General features: G+C 43.2%; 1 protein-coding gene across 7 annotated transcripts in view; it reads left to right on the top strand.

Annotated features, from left to right (window-relative positions):
- LIMCH1 (LIM and calponin homology domains 1) overlaps positions 1–20,024 on the top strand; it is a 370,228-nt gene that overhangs the window by 116,445 nt on the left and 233,759 nt on the right. For all 7 annotated transcript variants that reach the window (XM_089654009.1, XM_089654005.1, XM_089654006.1 and 4 more), the window contains one exon: positions 7,550–7,620. In XM_089654009.1, the coding sequence (XP_089510135.1) occupies positions 7,550–7,620 (71 nt within the window). The remainder of the gene's footprint in view (positions 1–7,549; positions 7,621–20,024) is intronic.

Raw genomic sequence — 20,024 nt, 5'->3', positions numbered from 1 at the left:
GGGCCAAGCCACGGCTCTGTGTGAATGGACATGTAGAGCAGCAGCTTGGGATGGAGCCTGCTTGGGTGCACCTATGGCAAGCTGCTTGCTCTGGAGGCACTAGGCAGAAGGGAGGGTCCAGTAGTGCTGTTGGGAGACTTGAGAAGAGGAGGATCAGGGCTGCTTTGTGTAAAACCACTGCACAAAGCAGGTACGTATGACATGTTTGTTATTTTAAAAAAATGCCTTTAATATCACTTTAAAGCAGAACTTTCATTTAACAGTTTCTCAAAGCAGTTACATTCAAGGCGTGCCACGCCTGTCACATTTATATGTGTTACACCGAAGTGTCAAGCCATACAATGGCAGTTATAACTAATCAAATGTGGAGCACCATGGCAACTGTATGCAGATCATATCAAGGCTAAGATGGCACCTTCCTTGGCTGTAAAGGATAGGAGGGTTTAGTTTCACTTTAAACTTTTTTTGTGATTTTTTTTTAACGAGGCAACTGATCTCATGTTTGGCGGTTTATGGTTTTAGGTAATACAGCATATGGAAATCCTCACTTTGTAAAACAAACCATTCTTTTTGAAATAGAAATAAAAGGCACAACATTTATGTGTACACTTATAAAAAAAAAGGTGGGAAAGAGTGTTTTATATATTTTTCTTAAGTGATCACATACCCTCTGTTTTCAGCTGCATAAGGAGCTTGGTAAGCAAGGGGAGGAGAAATGGCAGCACACTAATCTGCCCAGTTAATGGCTGTGCGGGGGGGGGGTGTCAACACAAATCTGATCATTGGAGTTCCCAGCACAGCTAGAAGATTGACCATGCTGTTCTCTCATGCCTAGTGTGCCCATTTTTTAATAGGAAAGCAGAGTGACTAGCAGGGCAACATGCTTCTGTATATGAGTCCTTAGGACTAAATACAACATTCAACTTCTTAGATCAACTAGGCAATTTATTGCATTTTAATCCTTTATTTTTATTATGTCTGATATTCTCAGTCAACAAATACAACACATCTCATTTGGCATTCCTGCAGAGATTTGTGCCAGAATTATTCACTGTAAGTGTTAGGGAAAAAAATGTTTTAAGTTGTGCAGAATTTCCTAATTGGGTCATAAGTTTATGAAAACTGGTATGTGATTCACAGAAAATATGATCGTTATCTACATACGACTTTGTTTCATTGCCATGACCCAAAAATGACTGCTTTCCACTTATTAGCGGTCTATTCTGCAGTTTGTGGTCAGACAATAGCTGGGTTGCTGCTGGTAGACCACTGTGTGTCTGAGTTGTGTTTTCCTTGGAAGCCACAATACATACCAGGTTCATGAAATTATTACAATATCTTGTGCATTAGACAGATCTGTCCTGATATGTTAGACAGATCTGTTTGCCAATGAAAAATTAAATAGGTGAGTTAAATAAATGCCACTAGGTTCAAAAGGGTGTTTTGCTTCTCTTTTCTGTTTCAATAGTTTTAATTAAAGTTTTAGTAATGTATGTAGTTCCACAATGAACAAAGTGGTAGAGCATTTCACAAAGGCTTATACCAAAGTTGCAACACAGAGATGGTTTCTTTTTTTTTTCATTTTTAATAGAGCAAAGGATGGTTATAGCCTATGTCGATTTTTTTTTTTTTTTTTTTTTACAACTTGCGTCCCATTGTGAAGATTTCCCTTCACTTCTTGCCCCATAGCCTAAGAGGAAGTGAGAGAAAATCCCTGAAAATTAAGGGAATTCTTTGGGACCCCCCAGGTCACTAGAACTAGTGTCCACATTGGAAGATTTTAGCTTACTTTTCTGGGGACAACCCAATATTTGGGATTTTCTTTTGCTTTCAATATTAACCGAATTCCCGCCACCCTATAGCAGATACACTGCTACAGGGCGGCAGGGGTGCGCAAAATCACGTGTATATATACGTGACTTTGCATTTACGGATAGGGGGCGTGCGCTGCAGCTGTCAATCACCATGTCTCAGCTGGTGATTAGTTTCCGGCGCCCGTTGATTGCCAAGGATCTCCAAGGGGGGGAGAACTGATTGTAAACAGAACAGTTCTCCTCCCTGTTAGATCCTGCACACTGCTTTGCGTGGCTGAGCATAGCACAGCCACACAAAGCAGTGTACTTGCAGTGAAGCACAAACACACAGCCCCTAGTAAAACAGCGCACAGTTAACCCTGTGATCGCCCCAGATGTTAACTCCTTCCTGCCCAGTGCCATTAATACAATTTCAGTGCTTTTTATTAGCACTGATCACTGTATTGGTGTTACTGAGGATGGTAATGACACCAAATCAGTTCCCCCCCCCCCCCAGTGTCAGAATGCCCGCCGCAGTCCCGCTATAAGTCGCTGATTGCCGCCATCACTAGTAAAAATAAATAATAAAAAAAAAAATCTCCGTATATATACTGCCATTTGTAAATGGTATAACTTTCACGTAAACCAATTAATTTACACGTATTGGGATTTTTGTTTAGCAAAAACATGCAGCAGAATACATTTTGGCCTAAAGATTTTTTTTTTTAAGTTTTTCTACTGAACATGTTTAATAGCAAAAAGTCAAAAATATTGGGGGTGTTTTTTCAAAATTGTCAGTCTTTTTTTTTTTTTCTTTCATAGCATAAAAAATACAAAACGTTCAGGCGATCAAATACCCCCGAAAGAAAGCTCTATTCGTAAGAAAAAAGGATGTAATTTAATTTGGATGCAGCATTGCATGACTGCGCAATTGTCAGTTAAACTGACGCAGCGCCTTAATGCAAAAAATGGCATAGTCAGGAAGGGGGATAAATCCTCTGGAGGGCAAGTGGTTAATGGTAAAAGGACAAATGGAGAAGGTGAATCTCCTTAACGGGGGGCACAAACAGAAATAAAATCTGACAGGTGTTTTAATTGCTCTCCACTCTATCCAAAAACAAAGTTTTGCTTTTAGTTATGTTTTAATTTTCCATCGGAGATCACTAGTTTTTGCTTTTCTTTTGGGTTTTAGTTTGCTGCTTCTTATTGGCCACTCTTGTATGGTACAATTTTCTCAAACAATGCAGATGGTTTCCTAGCAATATACAGCAGGCCATATAAAGAATTTTAGGAAACTCAATATTTTTTTCCGGCGTCTTTCCCTTTTGTGTGTCAGCGTTTTGCCAGAGTTAGCTGGTTGTTAAGGAGCAAGCCGGCAAGCCAACTGCCGCGTCTTTAACAACCGATGACTCCTCAGCTGTCAGCAGAGTTGCCCACTGACAGCTGAATGTAAACCAAAGAACTACCGGCAATTAAAATTTGAGAAAAGAAACAGCGTGGGGGTGCCCCCAATCCATACCAGGCATTTTAAGGGGAGCCCCATGCCCCAATTAAAAAAACAAAAAAAACCCCTGTGGGGTCCCCCCAAATCCATACTAGACCCTTAGGTCTGGTATGGATTTTGAGGGGAACCCCACACCAAAATTAAAAAAAAATTGGCAAAATCTATACCAAACACTTAACCGAGCGTGCAGCCTGGCAGGTCAGAAAGGGGGAAGCAAATACTTTTTAATTTTTATTTCCTTTTTTTGCTTATAGATGCAGTCTGCTGGTCAGTCATTGATTGAATGTCTTGCTCTGCAATGTCTGAATCTTTCCCCCTCCTACACAATGACAGGCAGCCTAATCAGAGCCAGAGGCCTCTGCTGTACTGTGTAAACTTTCACCATTATATTGAAATATATGGTGCCTGAAAACATATTTTTCTGCAACCTAATTTATAACTACTGTCAGCATTTTAACTCTTTCTGTTGGATAACCCATGCCTTTAGTGCTGTAGCCATGCAAAGTGACCTGAGGGAGCCGGGGGATGCAGAATTTTCTGAAATATAGTTTTTCTTTAAAGGGGAAAAGAATAATATGACTTTGGTTTCCTACTGGTTAAATAAAATATGGCCCATGAGATTTATGTATTGAAAAAATGCAAACACAGTTCATAACAGTGCCAAGTTTTCAGATGTTGGATATTGATCCCTGAAAATGCCCACAGTTTCAAAAGTGAGCAGTTTTACTATACAATATTTAATTTTTGGCTTTGTGATTTTTTTTTTTCTGTGTTTTTTCTGGACCAAATTTGCATCTCATTATGAAAACTGTTTTGTCTTTGTTTTGTTATTGTTAGTGGTGCAATGCAAATTGATTTAATGATTGGTGTAAGATTAGCCACCTGTGTTTATTGAAATAAAATGCGTGATTTAGGTTAGTGATCCTTTTTTTCCAGGTAAAGGTTTTCTATTAGGTCTAAAAACAGTATAAAATCGTGGTTGGGAGGGTGTGGTAAAAACACATCTCTGCTATTTGGTTTTACCATCCCCCAAACGTCAAATGTAAATGAGCCCTTACTGTCCTGAGCACCCCTATAAGGCTGCTTTCACACGGTTATGCTGCAGTTCACCCGCACAGCGGGTCCAGTGCAGTGCACCTGCAGCTTTCTTATGGGTTAGCTGTGCTTTGCCATAGACTTCTATTATATATTGTGGGTGTAGTGCACTTTCTGAAAGCACACAAACTCCTTCGTTCAGGAGTTTTGGTGCACTTTCAGAAAGCATACCAAATCTACTGGATATAATAGAAGTCTATGGCTCAGTGCAGCTAATGTGCAGAAAAGCCACAGGTGAACTGCACTGCCCTCCCAGATCAGTGTGAAAATAGTTATACATTTTATAGGTGCTAATATGCCCATTGCAAAAGCACAGTATGTATGTTGTCTAATACACTGACCTTCTTTTCCTCTACCAGCTTCTGCTGGCATTTCATGCAATTGGTATGATTCAGCCCAGGACAGGAGGCGGCTCTACACAGGAAGCATTCGCTTATGAGGCGCCGGATCCCTCCACTGCCTCAATGCACACTGATGCTCTGGGATGGCAGATTGGCAAGTCCAGGTCACAGTCAACAGGTTGCCGACCCCCGGGCATGCCCTTCCCTTGTTTGATGTCAAGTGCCACAGGTTGAGCACCCCTACATTGTCTGGCATTGAGGAACCCTCAGATTGGCAACCCTCCTCCATAGTGTATGTAACCACACAGCCCTGTAGTCCTAACAGCTACAGTGGCTGCACAGGGTGACAACGCTGCAGTGAATTTATTATTGTCACCTGTCAGAGGAAGTGTCATTCACTACCAGTCTCGCCAGATTTTTATTAAATGAAAATATGTAGTCTAAAATAAAACGGAGTTCCAGCCGTTTTTGTGTTTATTAAAAGTCAGCAGCTACAAAAACTGTAGCTTCTGACCTTTAATAAGCACACACTTACCTGTCCCAGGGTCCAGCGATGTACTCACCCGCGCCGTTCCTTCTCTCCTCCACGGTGCTGGCATCTCAAATGTGGGCCCCAGACTGTGAAAGCTTGCGGCTTCACAGCCTGGTGCCCACTGCGCTTGCGCAAGTTGGGCCGCACCTCCTGATTGGTCCGGCAGTCTTCTGGGACCTGTAAACGTTCCCAGTAGACTGGGGAGAAAGGAGGGGGCCGAACTTCCAGCTCACTTCGCTGCGGCAAAGTGAGACGGAAATGGGAGTGGGTACCTGTCAAAAACAGGTATCCGTTCCCCCCCCAAAAGGTGACAAATATGGCAGTGGAGGGGATGGAGGAGGCAAATAAGCGGAGCTTCCGCTTTTGAGTGGAACTTCGCTTTGACAATTTACATGAATATTTCAGCTGATGACTTTAACATTTTACCTATAGTTTTACTTTACTAACATACTGAATTTACTTTACTTTAAGCCCATTTGTACATTGCATTGCAGTAACACGTCGTTATAGCACGCTGCCCAATCCAGGAAAAATTGTTCCTACTCTTATTGTAGCACATTGAACTTACCTTGTAGTGTGGTGCAGTGCACTGCTGCACCGACGTATTCTGTATTGCGTGAGGCACCACAAAGTATTACATGCACTACCATGCATTGAGGTAACTCATAATAAGTGTCGGGTCTGAATGGGTCCTTAATGCTATGCTTCCCCCAATTCCAGTTGTAGAGTGAGGCTAGGTTCACACTCATGCGGTGCAGTATATCGCATGTGATTCGCACAGGAACCGCACGGCATTTCTGTGCAAATCATATACGAATTGTGTGAGGTGCGATTTGAGCCATACATTATGTATGGCTTAAATCACACTGCATCCACACCAAAAAGGTGCAGGTTCCTTTTTTGGGTTCGCACTAGAATGTGTTTGCATGGGTATTCACATCTATGCGATCCAATTCTGCACATTGCACCATGTTTTTCGGGCCAATTTCGGGGTGTTGTTAACTTATCATACACGCCCGCAGCACTTCGCATTAACGGGGTGCAGTTCTGATGTGCGTAAATCGCACAGAAAACGCTGTGAATTCCAGACCACATCAGTGTGAACCCAGGCCGAGACCAGGTCTGTTGGCTGCGATGCACACCATAAAGCTTACTCCCTGCCACATGTAAAATTTGCGTGCACACTCATGTCTTTTATTGTTTTACATATAAAGCTCTTGCAGGTGAAATAGTTGTGCGCAGAGTAGGCAATGCAAGCTGAACTATCACTGAACTGAATAATAGATGAGGCAACGTTGATGGAGATGGCAGGTGTTAAAACAATTGTAAATAACAGTACGTGTGTGCCTCCAAGTCCCGGGAACAGACGAGCGGTTGACATGAGGCAGCATGTGAAGGAAGGAACATACACACCAAGTACAGTAGCTTTCTTGTTCGGTATAAAAAAAGCCAATTTTACTGTTTGCTTTAAAGGAAAATTATACCAATATCTGTGTGTGGTTATTATATATTTTAAATATTACTGTCTCATTTCACATCCCTTACTTATATTTCACATTTATAAACAAGCTAAGTGTGAAGCAAAAGTAACAATGATTGGGAAGGGGAGGGCTGGACAAACTGACACTGCAATAAAAGAAAAAAAAAAGGCAGTAACAGGCGTAATCCCCCTGACAGTGTTATTGTTTGCCCCAACCCCTGTCATTGTCCTGCTTTCTGGAAAACTTGGTCTGCTTGGAATAATTAGAAATGTATAAGTAAAAGTATGTGAATTTTTTTTTACAAGAATTATTATTGACCTAAAGCACTATTATAGTGTGTATTAAGTCAGGAATTTGCTGAGCTCTTGTACCTACACATGTTGTGATCTGATTGTACAATATCCAGCTACTATGCCATGTGAATGCAACCTGATTATTTTATTTAACAACCTCTGTTAAACATCCTACGCAATCAGATTATAATGTTTTTGTTGATTATATGGAAAACTTAAAATGTAGCCATCTTCAAATATAATGGACTTATTGATTTCAAACAAGATCTGTTTATATTGCCCTGTAGGATTATAGTGTTTTAATAGGATCCATGTTTCAGTGAGTGACTGGTAATAGGATTGCATTTTCAGTCATATAGCCCTACCACCTTCAATTTTTTCTCTATGCAATCCCTGAGATTTTCATAACTGACTTCATACACATGCGGTGATTATTTTTTTTTTTAATGGCAAAATATTTCTTGCAAAATGTAATCATTTTTTTTTTTTTGTTTCCCTTTTCTTTGTCAGCAAGTTACGGGTAGAAGCTTTGGCGACAAAGACTTTCGTACGGGACTGGAAAATGGAATCCTACTCTGCGAGTAAGCTCATTTCTTATTTGTTCTTGGTGGATAAATAGTACTTATTTTGTTGACAGCTTTTAGAGTTGTCCCTAGAACAAGATGTAAAGGGAGATCTTCCTATGACACCTGCTCTAAAAGGAAGATGTCTAGGAGTAAAATGACACTTTCACACTGATCCGTAGCAAAGCTGTGGTTAAAAATGTGTACGTGATTTTGCCACGATTTTACTGTGATTGCGGTGCGTTTTTCACAGGACATGTAACTTAAAACCTGCGAAACAGGTGCGTTTTTTGCCACATTTTCAATGCACTGCAATGGGGCGGTGTGTTTTTGGTGTGTGTGTTTTTTTTGTTTTTGTAACTGACCAAATACGCCCCAGAAATGTGGCAAGGAAGATTTTTTTTTTTACATCGCAACAGACCAGTGTGAAGACATACATAGGGAAGCATTTGTATTCAGCATTTCTTGCACTTTTTTTTTTAACGCAAAAAACGTTTCAAAAACTCTTCAGTGTGAAAGCAGCCTTAGAGAGTAAGGTAGGGAATGCCAACATAATGAATTTAAAGATGCACTTCGGGAGAACTGATGAGGGTTAAAGAGTATGTAACCCCAACATTTCCTATTCCTTGTACCATATACCTGTGTTAAGTATCCTGTTCTTTGTATTGTTTTATGTGAACTACCTGGTGATCCTGCCAGTCACCCTGCTTTCCTATTTCTATTGCCTGCATTGCTGATCAAGTGAAAAAAATACCAACAGGGCGGTTGAACAAAAGTCGATCAGTAAATTGACTTCTGTTCAACCACAGTGTCCACACATGGATGGAAATTTGGCTGTCCCTGCTGAACAACCAGGTATCGGTCCATGTATGGCCAGCTTTAGATGGTTACCGGTAAGTCTGCCAATTCATTGTCATTTTGCTGGCTCTGCTTCTGGGAATCTCAACTGGTGAATCCAGTGCTGCAGTAGACCAGTTGCCTGTCCCTGTAGTCATCCTGCCACTTCAGTCTTCCAAGGGCCCCACAGCTGGACAACCAATTGGAAGTGTACACGACACCCAGGTAATAACATGGACTGTTGAAAAGGGACATTCTTTCTCTGCAGTCAAGAAAATAGGAGACTTAGGATCCAGGTTGTCACATGATCAGACAATAAAGTAAGTATTTGGGGTATTTAGAATGGATTAACTACAGTTGTGTCCAAAATTATTCAACCCCCACTGAAATTGAGTGTTTTGGCCAGTTTGACATTGCTTTTGATCATTCAGTCATCTTGCTTACATTTACATTAAAGAGGCACTTGTAGGTCAGACAAATATAACATAACAGTTATAATGAAATAACCACAAATGTCTTTTCTGTGCTCACAGCATTATCAGTTTTATTCAACCCCCAAGTGACATTCAATCTTAGTACTTAGTACAGCATCCTTTTACAGTTATAACAGCTTTTAAACGTGAAGCATAGCTTGACACAAGTGTCTTGCAGCGATCTACGGGTATCTTCGCCCATTCTTCATGGGCAAAGGCCTCCAGTTCAGTCACATTCTTAGGCTTGCGCACTGCAACTGCTTTCTTTAAGTCCCACCAGAGGTTCTCAATCGGATTTAAGTCTGGTGACTGCGATGGCCACTCCAAAATGTTCCAGCCTTTCCTCTGCAACCATGCTCTAGTGGACTTGGAGGTATGCTTGGGATCATTGTCCTGTTGAAAGGTCCAACGTCTCCCAAGCCTCAGGTGTGTGACGGACTGCATCACGTTTCCATCCAATATCTCCTGGTACTGAAGAGAATTCATGGTACCTTGCACACGCTGAAGCTTCCCTGTACCTGCAGAAGCAAAACAGCCCCAAAGCATGATTGACCCTCCACCATGCTTCACAGTAGGCAAGGTGTTCTTTTCATCATAGGCCTTGTTCTTCCTCCTCCAAACATAGCGTTGATCCATGGGCCCAAACAGTTCTAATTTTGTTTCATCAGTCCACAGAACACTATCCCACAACTTTTGTGGTTTGTCCACATGGCTTTTGGCATACTGCAGTCGACTCTTCTTATTCTTTGGAGACAGCAAGGGGGTACGCCTGGGAGTTCTGGCACGGAGGCCTTCATTACGCAGTGTGCGTCTTATTGTCTGGGCTGAAACTTCTGTACCCACATCTGACAAATCTTTTCTCAGTTCCTCAGCAGTCACACGGGGACTTCTCTCCACTCTACGCTTCAGGTAGCGCACAGCAGTCGAAGTCAGCATCTTCTTTCTGCCACGACCAGGTAGCGTTTCAACAGTGCCCTTTGCCTTGAATTTGCGAATGATGCTTCCTAAGGTGTCTCTTGGTATGTTTAACATCTTTGCAATCTTCTTATAGCCATTGCCCTTCCTGTGAAGAGAAATCACCTCTTCTCTTGTCTTCCTGGACCATTCTCTTGCCTTCACCATGTTTGTAACCACACCAGTAAATGTCTAGAAGGAGCTGAGTATCACAGTCATTTTAAAGCTGCCTAATTGGTGCTTATTATGCTTGATTGCTGCTCGGTGACATCCACAGGTGTTTTCAATACCTGATGGAAAGCACCTGTATGAACCTCTGTTCTTCAGAGTGGTAGTCTTTAAGGGGTTGAATAATTGTGGCAATGAAGAAACCACATAAGAACCATTTACTACTGTATTACATAAACAATTGATGTCATTTTAGTTGCATTTGGGTAGTTACAACGTCCTTGTAGGATTTGATTCTGAATACAATTCCAAATGTACACTATAGTCCCTAAACCCCTTTACAGCATTGGGGGTTGAATAATTTTGGACACAACTGTAGCTGCCGACCGCAGATAGCCGAATGACGGCTGCACTGTGGCCGGCCAGTTCTGGGTGGACGTCATATGACGTCCTTCCAGAACGCGCTCTCCTGGGCGCGCACCCGGCGATCTCCGTGATCGCTGTGTCCTATGGACACAGCTGATCACGTGATGTGGTAAAAGGCCAATCACAGCGGCCTTTTACCACGTGATCAGCGGTGTCCAATGACACGCTGATCAGAGGAAAATGCAAGTGCCGGTTCTCGGCTGCACTTTCCTCACGCTGTCAGATCGTGAGGAAAGTACTGCCGAGAACCGGCAGTTGTCAGAGCGGGGATCGGCACCGATCATCAGTGCCCTGATGATCGGTGCCCAGCAGTGCCACCCGCAAGCTCCGCCCACCTGTGCCCAGCAGTGCGCCCACTAGCTCCGCCCACCTGTGCCCAGCAGATCACCCACCTGTGCCCAGCAGTGTACCCACCTGTGCCCAGCAGTGTACCCACCTGTGCCCAGCAGTGCACCCACATGTGCCACTCTGCAGTGTCACCCACCTGTGCCCAGAAGTGCCACCCACCTGTGCCCAGCAGTGCCACCCACCTATGCCCACCCACCAGTGCTGCCAGTCAGTGCCACCAGTCAGTGCCCAGGGGTTGTGCCAGTCAGTGCCACCAGTCGGTGCCCAGCAGTGATGCCAGTCAGTGCCGTCTATCAGTACCCATCAGTGTCGCCTATCAGTGCCGCCTATCAGTGCTGCATATTAGTGCCGCCTATCCGTGCCACCTCATTAGTACTGCCTATCAGTGCCCTTTAGTGCTGCCTATCAGTGCCCATCAGTGCCGCCTCATCAACGCACATCAGTGAAGGAGAAAAATTACCTGTTTGAAAAATTTTATAATAGAAACAAAATAACTTTTTTTTTTTTTCAAATTTTTTGCACTTTTTGTATTTATAGCGCAAAAAGTAAAGCGCCCAGTGGCAATTAAATACCACAAAAAGCTCTATCTGTGAGAAAAAAATGATCAAAATTTCATATGGGTACAATGTTGCATGACCGCGCAATTGTCAATCAAAGTGCGGCAGCGCTGAAAGCTGAAAATTGGCCTGGTAAATAAGGGGGTATAAGTGCCCGGTAGGCAAGTGGTTAAAGAAAGAACGTTCAGCTTTAAAGTGGAATTCCAAGCTATTGCCTACCTATGCTTAGACCTGCTCCCACCACCTTCTAAATCCTATTCTAACTACCTTGTATTAGGAAGATGCTTATTCTTTTCTATTCTGAGAGCAATCTGGTCCAGTCATGTGATCTCCACAGTAGCAGGGGACAGTAGAGGTCACCAACAATAGCTGAAATGCAAGGGCCGCAATGGCACCCATATGCTTGCTATGAGTCATCAGTTGATGGCTGTCCCTCCTTTCCCCTGAAGCCCATCCCTGGGGAGATCACATGACTGGACTGGAGTACCTGCAATGTAGGTAAGTATAAGCATCTTCCTTCACAGGGTAGATAGAATAGGATTTAGAAGGGGGTGGGAGCAGGTTTAAGCATAGTTAGGTAATAGCCTGAAATTTCACTTCAGGTTTATTTTATTAGTTCTAAAAGAAAACATTACCCCTTCCCCTTATTATACTGGGGCTCAGATTTACAGAGCATGCTTATTTCTGTGGGGTTCATGGTTTGATCATCAGACTGTCAGAAGAACTGGTTGTTAAACAGACTAGATGAAAAAAACTGAGCATGCCAGTCTGCCTGGTGACCTCCTTCATACCTGTCTTTTCTCATAACACAAAACCAAACAGAAGGAAGACCCTATATGTGGTCTGCATTGTGAATTATAGCGTGTTTAACCAAAGAATTCTGGCCAGATATGGCATATCTTCAAAGCATTCCATATGTTAGCATGTTCTGAAGATCTGACATTCCGCAAGCATTGTTGTTCTAAACTGAAAATGAAGTCATAACTCATTGCTTCAGTAGGGAAAGTAGCCACTTGTGCCATGGTATCTTTTTTTTTGATTACACCACTGGTTAATCTTACAACAAATGTGACAGGGCAGTCTGACTGTGGAGGGAGGAGGGTTTTAATCCTATATCATATTGATTAGGCAAAATCACTTCTTTCATTTAACCTTCTTTACTTAATTTAATACAATGTTAATCTTAAAAAAATAAAAATCACATTTTTAAAGATTATGTATTTGATCCATGGAAGCAGACAAGTATTTGAAAATATAAATGGTACCCAATATCCATTCTATATTGTTAGTTCCCGGAGAGCGACATCATGGCTACTTGAGCAAAGTAGAGTGTGGACACACATCTATATGAGATTGGATATCCTATTCCAAAACGTAGCCATTAATGGAGTCACCCTCTTCCTATGCAACTAGAACAGATTTCAGTCTTTTAGCAAAGCTTTCTGTGAGATTTTGAAGTTTGGCTATGGGATTTTGTGCCCATTCAGAGTTTGTGAGGCCAGGTACTGAGGTTGAATGGGAAGATTTGTCTTGCAATTGGCTTTCCAATTCATCACATAAGGGTTGATGTTCAGACCACATCAAGTTCCTCCACAGCAAACCACATAAAACATGTCTTTATGGAGCTGGCTTTGTGTGCAGGACACAGTCTTGCTAGAACAAAGAAGGGTATCTCCCACGCTGTGGACACAATATTGGAAGGACAGAGCTGTCTAAAATGTCTTTAGTGCTGTAACATTAACCTTAGCTGTTCTACCTGCAAAAGTATAGTATTATTGCAGCTAGGCATTTCCTACTAAATCTTTAAATAACACATATATATATATATATATATATATATATATATATATATATATATACTGTATGTATGTTATTTAAAGATTTAGTAGGAAATGCCTAGCTGCAATAATTTGTATCTGTTCTATCTATGACTAGTTCACGTGTATATCATTAGCATTTGCTTTAAATAAATGGGGTTCTGCGTTTGATTCATGCAAAGGACACTATCTGCATAAGGTGTTTGTTTTTGGATTGGTAAATGGAATCCAAAGCAGCCAAAAAACCCTACTGACTGCCCGACTTAAGAGAAGTTCAGGAATTAAAAAAAAACAAAAACATACAGTTGTGTTCAAAATAATAGCAGTCAGACATCACTAACCTGATCAATCACTGTTTTTGGTAGAAATGATATTTCTACATGGCAAATAATTTACTAGCAGGTATAGTAGAGTAATAGAAATCCAACAGACCCAACAGTCATGACATGCATGCTGCTGATTCTGTGTAATTGAATCACTAATTGAAAGGGGCATGTTCAAAATAATAGCAGTGTGGAGTTCTATTAGTGAGGTCATTCATTCTGTGAAAAACAGGTGGCAATTAGAGATGAGCGAATCGAACATGGCGAAGTGGAATTCGTTTCGAAGATCAGGAAAAATTCGATTCGCGCCGAATCCGAAAATTAGCAAACTTCGGATGCACGAATCGAATTTTCCCAAAAATGGCGGCGACATGTGTGGCGACGGAGCGGGGATCTCTGGGAAGGCGCGCAGACAAGGCGCGCTGACCCATAATGCATTCATTCATGACATGTGATTGCATTAGCCAATCAGCAGCCAGCCAGCCAGCACTGTGTAATGGTGGAGCTATAAATTGCGGCCATCTTACAATTCTCCATTAGCCTCCGGTCATTCAAGAGAGACAGACCTGTCTGTATTAGGGACAGAGTTAGGGCCAGAGAGACTTTAGGGCCACAGAATCGTTACTGAGGGACACAGAATCGTTACTTAGGGACACAGAATCGTTACTCAGGGACACAGAATCGTTACTCAGGGACACAGAATTGTTCCTCGGGGACACAGAATTGTTCCTCGGGGACACAGAATTGTTCCTCGGGGACACAGAATTGTTCCTCGGGGACACAGAATTGTTCCTCGGGGACACAGAATTGTTCCTCTGGGACACAGAATTGTTCCTCGGGGACACAGAATTGTTACTCAGGGACACAGAATTGTTACTCAGGGACACAGATTCGTTACTCAGGGACAGACACAGAATTGTTACTCAGGGACAGACACAGAATTGTTACTCAGGGACAGACACAGAATTGTTACTCAGGGACAGACACAGAATTGTTACTCAGGGACAGACACAGAATTGTTACTCAGGGACAGACACAGAATTGTTACTCAGGGACAGACACAGAATTGTTACTCAGGGACAGACACAGAATTGTTACTCAGGGACAGACACAGAATTGTTACTCAGGGACACAGAATTGTTACTCAGGGACACAGAATTGTTACTCAGGGACACAGAATTGTTACTCAGGGACACAGAATCGTTACTCAGGGACAGACACAGAATCGTTACTCAGGGACAGACACAGAATCGTTACTCAGGGACAGACACAGAATCGTTACTCAGGGACAGACACAGAATCGTTACTCAGGGACAGACACAGAATCGTTACTCAGGGACAGACACAGAATCGTTACTCAGGGACAGACACAGAATCGTTACTCAGGGACAGACACAGAATCGTTACTCAGGGACAGACACAGAATCGTTACTCAGGGACAGACACAGAATCGTTACTCAGGGACAGACACAGAATCGTTACTCAGGGACAGACACAGAATCGTTACTCAGGGACAGACACAGAATCGTTACTCAGGGACAGACACAGAATCGTTACTCAGGGACAGACACAGAATCGTTACTCAGGGACAGACACAGAATCGTTACTCAGGGACAGACACAGAATCGTTACTCAGGGACAGACACAGAATCGTTACTCAGGGACAGACACAGAATCGTTACTCAGGGACAGACACAGAATCGTTACTCAGGGACAGACACAGAATCGTTACTCAGGGACACAGAATCGTTACTCAGGGACACAGAATCGTTACTCAGGGACACAGAATCGTTACTCAGGGACACAGAATCGTTACTCAGGGACACAGAATTGTTACTCAGGGACACAGAATTGTTACTCAGGGACACAGAATCGTTACTCAGGGACACAGAATCGTTACTCAGGGACACAGAATCGTTACTCAGGGACACAGAATCGTTACTCAGGGACACAGAATCGTTACTCAGGGACACAGAATCGTTACTCAGGGACACAGAATCGTTGAATTAAAGAGTATGTCAGACAACACGCAGAGGAGTGGCAGAGGAGGCAATGTTTCAGGAGCGAGCAGACGTGGCAGCAGAGGAAGGGGTCGAGGCAGCACTAGTCGCAGCCAGAGGCCAGTGCTCCCGGTGTCATCCAGCGGTCGTGTCTCCACCGACAACCCTGCCGTCATCGATTGGTTGGCTCGGTCGTCTTCCTCTTCCCAGGTCACCTCTGACACCTACAGCCAACGGTCGGTAGGTACGTCAGACACAACCGTTAGTTGGCATGGCCCGGGAGCAAGCCCACTGAAATCACGTGTCCTCTACCTGCCCCTGTCCTTTGGTGTTCCCTCACCAAGCGAAGTATCGCATGCTGTGGGCTCAGCCCCACTGTACAGTGAGGAAGAGCTAACAGAGGGCGGTCCGGAACGGGGGGAGACATCCGCCTCTTCAGCAGCCAGGCGAAGAAGTACTGGCGAGGAGAGTGGCTCGGTAGCCGGTCTAGAGACAGGTCTGTCTCCTGACCCACACGCAGCCGAGGGGGCTAGTAGTGAGGCGGAGACCCTAATTGATGATGATGAGGCTGATCGCACTTGGCAGCCTCGTCGTCATCTGCCAGGCCCGTAATCTGCCATGGGCCCCCGTACCGACTCCTCATGCTGCTGCCAGGCCCGTAATCTGTCATGGGCCCCTGTACCGCCTCCTCATGCTGCTGCCAGGTCCAGAGTGTGTCATGGGTCCCTGTACGGCCTCCCATTGCTGCTGTCTCCATCGCCACACTCTGCCATGTGCCACTTTCAGGTCTCCTCACACTGCTGGTGGGTTCCATTTTGTCATAGGGTGCTGGCAGATTACGGGCCTCCCATTGCTGCTGCCAGGCCCGTAATCTGCCATGGGCCCCCGTACTGACTCCTCATGCTGCTGCCAGGCCCGTAATCTGTCATGGGCCCCTGTACCGCCTCCTCATGCTGCTGCCAGGTCCAGAGTGTGTCATGGGTCCCTGTACGGCCTCCCATTGCTGCTGCCAGGCCCGTAATCTGTCATGGGCCCCTGTACCGCCTCCTCATGCTGCTGCCAGGTCCAGAGTGTGTCATGGGTCCCTGTACGGCCTCCCATTGCTGCTGTCTCCATCGCCACACTCTGCTATGTGCCACTTTCAGGTCTCCTCACACTGCTGGTGGGTTCCATTTTGTCATAGGGTGCTGTATGGCCTCCCATTGCTGCTGCCTCCACCGCCACACTGTGGCTCCACACTCTGGTTTTGGCCCCGTGACTGCCCAAATGAGTGAAGTGTGCGGTGATTCTAAGATCGACAGCACTCATCTGCATGTCATACTGACTGACAGTATTATTTCTCTTCCCCAGCAGACTCCAAGGGCATTTAAATTAAAGGTACAGTGTTCTGCACTAATATAAAGGCTCTCTGAAGCCTAGAAACACCCTTTTTATAAGTTAAATTCGCAGCGAATATATTCGACTCGAATCAAATTTATTCCGCGAATTCACCGAATCGAATTTTTTAATAATTCGCTCATCTCTAGTGGCAATTATTGCCCTTATTTAAGGAAGGCAGGCAGCAAATGTTGTACATGCTGGTTATAGTGCATTTCTCTCTGAAATTCTAAGGAAAATGGGTCGTTCCAGACATTGTTTAGAAGAACAGCGTACCTTGATTAAAAAGTTGATTGGAGAGGGGAAAACATATAAACAAGTGCAGAAAATGATAGGCTGCTCAGTTAAAATGATCGCAAATGCTTTAAAATGGCAACCAAAACCTGAAAGACGTGGAAGAAAGCAAAAAACGACCTTTTCGAATGGTCAGAAGAACAGCCAAAATGGAACGGACTCAACCAACAATCAGCTCCAGGAAGATCAAAGAAGGTTGAAAGTTACCTGTGAGTACTGTTACAATTAGAAGACTCCTATGTGAAGCCAAGCTGTCTGCAAGAAGCCCCCGCAAAGTCCCACTGTTGAAAAAAAGACGTGTGCTGAAGAGGTTACAATTTGCCAAAGAGCACATTGACTGGCCTAAAGAGAAATGACGCAACATTTTGTGGACTGATGAAAGTAAGATTGTTCTTTTTGGGTCTAGTGGCCGGAGACAGTTTGTCAGACGACCCCCAAACACTGAATTCAAGCCACAGTACACTGTGAAGACAGTGAAGCACGGTTGCGCAAGCATCATGATATGGGGATGTTTTTCATAGTACGGTGTTGGGCCTATTTATCGCATACCAGGGCTCATGGATCAGTTTGAATACATTAGAATACTTGAAGAGGTCATGCTGCCTTATGCTGAAGAGGAAATGCCCTTGAAATGGGTGTTCCAACAAGACAACGACCCCAAACACACCAGTAAATGTGCAACATCTTGGTTCAAGACCAACAAGATTGATGTTATGGAGTGGTCAGCCCAATCCCCGGATCTTAATTCAATAGAAAACTTGTGGGGTGACATCAAAAATGCAGTTTCTGAGGCAAAGCCAAGAAATAGAGAAGAACTGTGGAATGTAGTCCAATCATCCTGGGCTGGAATACCTGTTCACAGGTGCCAGAAGTTGGTTGACTCCATGCAACACAGATGTACAGCAGTTCTCAGAAACAGTGCTTATACAACTAAATATTAAGTGATTCAAAGGAAAGCAAAATCTTCAAACATTTTTCAGTTTATGTAGTGAATGTTTGAGTTTGTAAAGAAGAATACAAACACTGCTATTTTTTTGAACAGTCTAATATTCACTTTTCTTCATTTTTTTTTTTTTTAGAGGAACAACACAAATTTGATATATTTTTCTTCATGTTTTGATTTGGAATATAATGTGTAGTGTTCCAAATGCATTTGTGTGTATGGAAATAAAAGCCATTAGAAGGATTTTGAGCTTTATTCACTTTTTTCAACACACAGCTATTATTTTGAACACACCTGTACTTACCTAGGTGGATGGGTGATGCTGGATCTGTTCACCGTCGCTTCTAAGACCAAGAACTGAGCAAAGACCACTGATCGCTTGGTTCTTGGTCTTCAGTGAGCAGAGAGTTGTTGACTTTCAGTCACAGGCTCTTTGCTCTACCCCTCCAGGTCTCACTGGAGCTGCTAGTCAGGAATCTGGGTGGATCCCAACTTTAAAGTCAGGATCCCTCCAGAGCCTGGACTGTCTCATTGATGTCAGGCACTGGGCATTAGGCGACGGAATATGGGTCACAAGATTGCAGAACTAAAGCCAGCCATAGACTGTTCCAATCTTGGCTGGTTCAGCAGGCACTGGCCAAGATTTGAACCATGTATGAGCAGGCTGATTGTACCCAATCGCTCTGCGGGACGGATTCTCTCATCAACACTGAGTGTGTTGATGGGGGAATTTAGCAATTTTCTTTCTTGCAACCCGTGGTTGCAGGAAAGAAAAGCACTCCCTCTATGGCCGGCTTAAGTGAGTGACCTACTTCTCCTTTAATTGACTTCCACCTTAACTGTCCTTGCTGTGTATGTGAACTGTGATAGAAAAATGGGACTCTAGGTTACTTTGGGGAACAGGAAAGCAGTCTGAATAGTAAAAGTGATATGAACTGGTCAAATAAATAATTTTTATTTTTGCCAAACTGAAGGGACTCATTAAAACCAACTCCAAACCAAACTGATGTGACTTCATAAAAAATACATTGTTTTAATATAATACTGTTGGTAATGGTAGAGTAATGTTATACTGTATGGCCATAGTAAATCCAGACACTGCTCAGTGACATTTTATAGTTCAGTACCATAGAACAGCATGTGTACAGTGTAGGTTGTTCTTTCCATGTTATAGGGGTGACACATGGCATATATTTAGCCCCTTGTGCCTGCCTTTTCTCCACACCAATAATTTGCAGGCAGTGTGGGTGGGCTGCTGTCTTTTTTTTTTTCTTGTTTTTTTGTTTTGTTTATATGTACAATTTTTCTTTCTATAAACCTGTAATCTTGGTGCAATTAGTACATGTAATTAGAGACTCCTTTTGGTTCGTTGCATTCATTGAGATCATGAATTGAGCAGGTCTGGAACTGGCATGTGGCCACAAATTAAGAGCGGAAATACGTGAGCTTTTATAGTGTGTCTCTTTATATTTGTGGCTCCAGTTTTTAGTTTAATTAGGTATTAGAAGTTATTTACTTCTAAGGATGGAAATCAGAGTGCCAGAATGGTGTTTTTTTTTTTTTTTTTTTTTTTTTTTTATTGGAAATGATCTACAGCCAGATTTTATTTTTTTTAAATCTGCTAAGGAAGGTTGGTGAATATGTCTGATATCTGCTTGAAGTAATGCCTAATAGTATTTTATAAATGGATGCAAATGTTTAGTGTTTAAAAAAAGTTAGTTGTAGTAAGGTGAAGTTTGACCTGTTGCAATCATAGCAGGAAACGACAACAAAAAGAACATGCACCAGTAATATGTTTTATCTATGGTACTTTGTAGTCAGTAGGCCTCAAAGTACCAACAGTCGAAATTGGTCGGTGTGACGGGCGCGGCGTAAGACCCCAGCCCTTCTCACCAAACCCGTGAC

Source organism: Staurois parvus, unplaced genomic scaffold (assembly GCF_062004578.1).
Source record: "Staurois parvus isolate SC_StPar_1 unplaced genomic scaffold, SC_StPar_1.0 ptg000734l, whole genome shotgun sequence".
NCBI classification, from domain to species: domain Eukaryota; kingdom Metazoa; phylum Chordata; class Amphibia; order Anura; family Ranidae; genus Staurois; species Staurois parvus.
This window is presented reverse-complemented; position numbering and strand designations above follow the sequence as displayed.